General features: G+C 36.4%; 1 protein-coding gene across 1 annotated transcript in view; it reads left to right on the forward strand.

Moving 5' to 3' along the window:
* CNBD1 (cyclic nucleotide binding domain containing 1) overlaps positions 1-6,293 on the forward strand; it is a 785,154-nt gene extending 778,861 nt beyond the window's left edge. The window contains exon 12 of the mRNA XM_065519430.1: positions 269-6,293. Coding sequence (XP_065375502.1) covers positions 269-286 — 18 coding nt within the window. The 3' untranslated portion in view covers positions 287-6,293. The remainder of the gene's footprint in view (positions 1-268) is intronic.
* The last annotated feature ends 415 nt before the right edge of the window (positions 6,294-6,708 follow it).

Here is a 6,708-nt window from a genome sequence, read left to right on the forward strand (position 1 = left end):
TTCCTACTCTCATGATCCAACTAGTCATCTGTTATAGATAAATGTTTATGTCTTCCCAAAATTCATATGTTGAAGCCCCAATCCCAAGGTAATGGTATTTGGAGGTGGAAACTTGTGAGGTTATAAGAGTTTGATGACATCATGAGGATGGGGCCCTCATGATGGGATTAGTACCTTTATAAGACTGGAATACTTGAATTACCGCTTTCCCTTTCTCTCCCTCTCTCTCTGTCTGTCTGTCTCTGTCTTGCTCTCTCCATGCTTGCAGAAAGAAGAGGTCATGTGAGTACAGCAAGAAGGTGGCCATCTGTAACCCAAGGAGAGAACTCTCTTTAGAAACCAACTTTCAGACTTAGAACAGACTTCCAGTTGAGATTAGGGTGTCAGCACCCTGGTTGTTTAAGTCACCCAATCTGTGGTATTTTGTAATGGCAGCTCAAGCTAACACATGATCCAGGCACATTTGGGTACCTCACCTTGTCCTCTTTCTCTCAGATTTCCAAGCATCCTTGAAATTTATAAATGCTTCAAACAGTTGACATTTCAAACTTTCTCTCAACATTGAACTTTTCTCAGACTGATATTTGCATCATATTAGCTGTATAACCTAGTTGTGGTTCAAAAGCCTTTTACCTGATGCCAGGGAAGTACTTAATGTTAATTCTCGTATAGGATACATACTTGCCCTGTGGGTATGCCCTAGTGATGCAGAACTAATTTTTCCAAGAGAAAATCCTAGTCCTGAGGACCACTCTCCAGAAGACATTGAACAGCCACCCTTCCCTTCCATGAAAAATGTAAAGTAAGCCAAGCCCAGGAGTTCTCTGCCAAGTTATCAGGACATTTTGGGAAACATTTAAATCTATGGAAAGGAGTGTTAGGTTGTAGCTTACTTTCCATGATCCTCTTTTTTGTTTGAGAAATCCTATTTGGGTCAATTCCTTGGCTGACTTACATAGATTGTGTGTGAGTCAGTCTGCTGTTGGCAGGTAGTTCTCCCACCCACACCACATGGGATGGCTCAATCTCTATTGACTCAACAGTATTTTGTTCCCTTGTTTGTTTTCTAGAAATTTATTGGCATTATTGAATGGTACTAACTTGTAAAGAAATATTCCTAACTCCAGTATGGAGGGGTTACTATGTCAAATAGTGGTGCCTAGGTTGCACTAACATTTACAAGTTAATAGCATTCTGGACAAGCATCCATGTATTACAGAGGTGAGCGTATATTGTCTCCTAAGGGAGATTTAATGTTTGTTTTATTTGGCTCCCCACCAAGTGCAAATGCCATAGATGGTCTTTACCACCCTCCTCTACCACCACCACCAGCCCACTTGTTATTCAGGGCCCACCCTCTTGTCTTTGTAAAAGACATTGTGTGTATGAAGTAAGAATAGCAGGGACTGATGAAAGTCTCAGGTTAGTCAAGGGACAAAGCACTCATTTATGACCAAATGAAATAGTGACTGCCACCCAAGCCTTCCCATATAAGTCCCACTAATCTCCATGCTTATATGATCACCCATTTTCTCATCTCCCCTCCCAATTCTGCTCAGAGGAATATTTTCTAGGCTGGTGAGTTTCTTTCATTTCTGCTTATTCCTATTATTCCCTTCACCACTGAATACGGAATAGCCTGGTTTCTTAAATGGGGTATGTATATGGAGTGGAAGAAGCAAAGCAAACAAGAGAGGTAAAAGTGTACCACCTGGACAAAAATGTACACATGATTTTATATTTTTATGTCATTATGCTAGACTTAAGAAAAGGAAGAAATGATGCTCCAGAGAAACAAGACAATGAGATAAAAGGCATCTTGGAACAGAAGGCCTGTTCTATTCAGAGTTCTATAATATATATCACTTTTGAGTATTTTAGGTTAGGGCAAAATATTTGTATTTTATTCTAAGAATATCAGTATACCAGTAAGGTGTTTCAAGTAGACAAGCGATTTATATTCTAGAAATATCACTCTGGCTGCTGAATTGAGAAGAGATTTTAGAAATTAAGGGTGGAGGCAGGGTAGGAGGCTATTGCAATAGCCTATGTCATAGATAATGGTGCTTGTCTTTGCACTGTAACAATGGATATTAAGATATACAGTCACATTTGAGCTGCATATTGATAACAGAATCTAAAAGGGCTTGCCTGATGAACTGGATATGAGCTATAAGGAAAAGTCAGGAAGGTAGACGAATTCTTAAATATATACGTTTTTTTCCTGAGGAACAGGATGGAATATGGAAACGAGGTTACATGGGAGAAAGCAGATTGGGTGTTGGAAATTATGTGTTCCATTTTGGAAATATAATATTTGAGATTCACTTCAACATCCAAACCAAGACGTCAAGATAAAAAGGCCAGTATTCAAGCATAAGATACAAATATGAGGTCCATTGGCAGATAGATACTATTTGATGTCATAAAACTCAGTGAATCACCTAAAGAGAAAACATAAATACAGAAAATAAGAGGACCAAGAACAAAGCCCTGGGAAATGCCAAAATTTAAAGTTCAGATAGAAAAGTAGCCAGTGAAAGCACTAGCAAAGTAGAAAGCAGACCAGATGAGCCTAGAAATGAAATTAAACGTTTCAAGAAGTAAAGGATAAAGGATAGTCAAACTGTCAAAACTGCAGAAAGGCCAGGTAAGAAGAGGACAAGTGATTGGCAATTTCTTTTGGCAAGATGTGGGCCATTTGTGAGAACTTTCAGTGGGAGAGGAAGAACAGACTGATTTAAATAGGTCGAGAAAAAAATGAGATGTGAAGAAATGTGGAAAGGCAATTCCTTCAAGGAGTTTCTCTGAAGGGGAACAGAGAAATGGAGCAGTAATTATAATAAAATGTGAGGTCAAGGGAAGGTTTAGTGTTTTGAAATTTTAAAGATCAACAATGTTAAGGAAGAATTTTATGGTGATGAGAATGATCTGACATATGGAGAAATTGCTATGACAGGGGAGCAAAATGTGTTACTCTTTTCAGTTTCTAAACAGTAGACTTCCAAAACAAATTAATTCAGACATTTGAAATAAAATATTTTGGAGAATAAAATTTTTAGATGTCCCTTAGTGAATGTTCTTGGTGTTTAAAAAGAGTCTTCATTACATTCTGGCTAAGTATTAATTCATGTGATATTTTGTAACATTTTATGACTGAAGAGATGTGACGGAAGGAGAAGACCTAGGGGTACACTTGGTACTCTAAATATTGCTTGATCAATTCTTTAAAAATCCAATCTTATAAAGAGCCTCTAAGCTAATAAAAGATTACAACCATTTCAGAAAGGTGAGGTTAATTTAATTTCTATTGCCTTAAAAGAAATGTAGATGATGAGAGTATTTGAAAATTCACAAAAATGAATGTCACAAAATTGGATAGTGAAATATGAAAATCTTACTATTGACTAAGGTAAGACTAAGACCTTGGGAAGTAAGAAAAACTTTCCTCAGATGGTAGACTGTTAGTGTGTGGAACAGGCCACTGAAGAAACCAATAAAATCCTTAACTATGAACACAATGAAAATGATTTAAGCTTTTTGACTATAGAGTTTACAGCTTTTAAACATTGGCTGTGTAAGTGGAGAGACTATTAACCACCATATGGGCTCTTTCTTTGACAAAGCATCATTTTAGCAGAGTAGAGGGTGAAAGGGAATCAGGATTTTTATTTTAAATCCAAATTGCTTTATATTTTCAAAGATGTAATTAAAATATTAAACAAGTAAAATCTATCATTGTAATAATCAAGATAATAGTAGAAACAAGTTAGCCTGGAGAACTTTTATAGTATCTTGGATTAGTAAAACAATACTTGTCTATGGTTATCAAGGCCAAGGAAGAAAAAAAATAGTCAGAGTTATAACCAAGACTAAAGCATTGTGGAGCTGCAAGGATTTACAATGATAATATAGATTAGCTCCGATTAAGTGTGTTCAACAATTTGATCATGACGCAGCCCTGTTTTCTATGAACACCTGTAAGCATGACAACACAGAATGCTAACAATACCTTCTTCTGCATTTGCAAATTGAAGAAGCTCATGAAGGAAAATATTTCAGTACTTCAAAAACCCTAAACACTCCATTATCTCCAAAAATATTTAAGTCATTGAGTTAAACTACATTTCTTTACCTCTTGCAATCATTTGGTTGATAAATGTCATGGTCCTTAATAAACTCCAGAATTATTCCTCCATAACTCCATTTCCTGACCCTTTGACTATAAAAGTTCCTGACACAATATTAGGCACAGGACCATGGGTATGCCAGAACCAAAACATACTGTGTTTACTTAACGGCAAATATTGATTCCAAAATCAGAAATTTTTCCTCATGAATCGAAAGCTAAAATCAAGAGACTGCATAATTTTGATGACTCTGTAGGCTTGTTAATACTCTGATTTTTTTTATGCTATGAAAAATGTTAAACATACTAATTTTCATTACATGGGGAGGAAGGGGAAAGAAATCTCCCCTTGCTTTTCTTTTATTTTTGACTTTTATTAAGTTCAGAAGTACAAGTGCAGGTTTGTTACATAGGTTAACTTGTGTCATGGAAGTTTGTTGTACAGATCATTTCATCACCCAGTTATTAAGCCTAGTACCCATTAGTTATCTTTCCTGATTCTCTTCCTCCTCCTACACTCCACCCTCAGGTAGGTACCTGTGTGTTGTTCCCTTCTATGTGTCCATGTGTTCTCACCATTTAGCTCCCACTTGTGAGAATATATACTGTATTTGGTTTTCTGTTTCTATGTTAGTTTGCTACAGATAATGGCCTCCAGCTCCACTCATGTTCCGGCAAAGGACATGATCTTGTTCTTTTTTATGACTGCATAGTATTCCATGGTCTATATGTACCATATTTGCTCTATCCAGTCTATTATTGATGGGCATTTAGGTTGATGCCATGTCTTTGCTATGTGAATCTTATAATGAAAATATGTATGCATGTGTCTTTATGAAAGAATGATTTATATTCCTTTGAGTATATACCCAGTAATGGGATTGTTGGGTGAAATGGTATCTCTGCCTTTAGGTCTCTGAGGAATTTTCACACCATCTTTCACAATCGCTGAACTAATTTACATTCCCACCAACAGTGAATAATTGTTCCTTTTTCTCCATAACCTCACCAGCATCTTTCATTTTTTGACTTAAGTGAAATAGAATTACCAGCCTTAAGAAAGGGCTTACAACCCAGTTTCTAAAGAGTTCATCTGATTTAAACACAGACCACAATCTCACTTACAATGGTCAATATCTCCAAAAAGGAAGTGGACAAGAAGTGGGCAGGATCAGATTGCTAGGAAATATTCAAGATCTATCAAGACCTGTAAAAAGCAAAGTGAAAAGGGTCTGTGTAACTTAAATGTCCCCACAAGAGAAATAGTGCAATAGTAAACTTTTCAGTACAAGAGTTTTTGATTGCAAATCAGCTCACCTGCCCTGATATATCTGAGATGAATAGTTAAATTAATTAAGGCCGAAGTTGCATTGGTTCAAATGTATTATTTTTCCACTTACGGTTTTGTCCCATAAATAATGACAATTGAACAGAATATATTCAAATCGAAGTGAACATAACAGGTCATGAATGTGCAATATGTCCCCAGATGCCCATTCACCTCCAATCTTCTGGGTTCAATTCAGTCATGTGCTCTGTCCAGGGAATTTTTATTGTATGGCGTTTTGCAATTTGGAAGAATTTTTTTCTCTGTTTCTATAACTCAGCAGCTTCAACTCTTCCTTACCTTTCTTTCCAATGAGCTACTGTCACTTATTTTTTCAAGACACAGTCCTGCCTTTATTGTTATAATTATCTACTTTTAAGAGATTAAAAATGTCTTCTTAACTGTGCTAGTATTTTTATTGGGGTTAGTATTATGTTCATTGGGGCTCTGGTTACAACACTCCATAGGTTCTGAGTTGTCTGTTCTTAACTATTTTTCCCTCAAGTTTTAACATTTTTAGTATGTAATTTTGTAGCATACAAGGTTTTAAAGAAAGTATATATTGCAACAAAGTGAAAATGCCTGTATAATTGAAGCTCATAAGCTGAAACATGGTAGAGCCCAAAAAGTGAAAATGCCAGAGAGAGAGAAAAAAAGTTACAGTTTTCCTTTAACACTCCCTCCTCTCTGAGTTTATTTCTCCTGTCCAGAACACAGGACAATGTTCTGAAACTCCTAGATTTCCATGACCCTCTGATAGGTCTTTGATTTTCTTTTTTTTTTTCTGATGTGTGTGTGTGTGTGTGTATGTGTGTGTGTGTGTGTGTGTGTGTGTGTGAGAGAGAGAGAGAGAGAGAGAGAGAGAGAGAGAGAGAGAGAGAGAATGGTGTTTGAAAGAACCAGGGGATAAAATAGAAGATGGCATTAGACAGCCCTTGCTATTTTACCCAACCACACTCTGTTTGGTCAACATTTAAAGGCTGCAAATATTCACAAAGGAACTAAGGTTGTGAAAATTGGGAAATAAGACCACATTTAGACATTAAAATGTAATCTCATATTCAACACACTTTTTCACCCGACGTAAGTGAATCATGACAATTTATTTTTATAAATATGTTTGTATATGCTTTTTAACAACATGAACATGCTGTTCAATGACACAAGAACCAAGAAAGGTGCTTTGTCTCATATGGTTACAACCATTAACTGTTCTTTTCCCCACCTTTCTTGTCTAATTATGTGACTGCCA

Source organism: Macaca fascicularis, chromosome 8 (genome assembly GCF_037993035.2).
Source record: "Macaca fascicularis isolate 582-1 chromosome 8, T2T-MFA8v1.1".
Classification (NCBI taxonomy): Eukaryota; Metazoa; Chordata; class Mammalia; order Primates; family Cercopithecidae; genus Macaca; species Macaca fascicularis.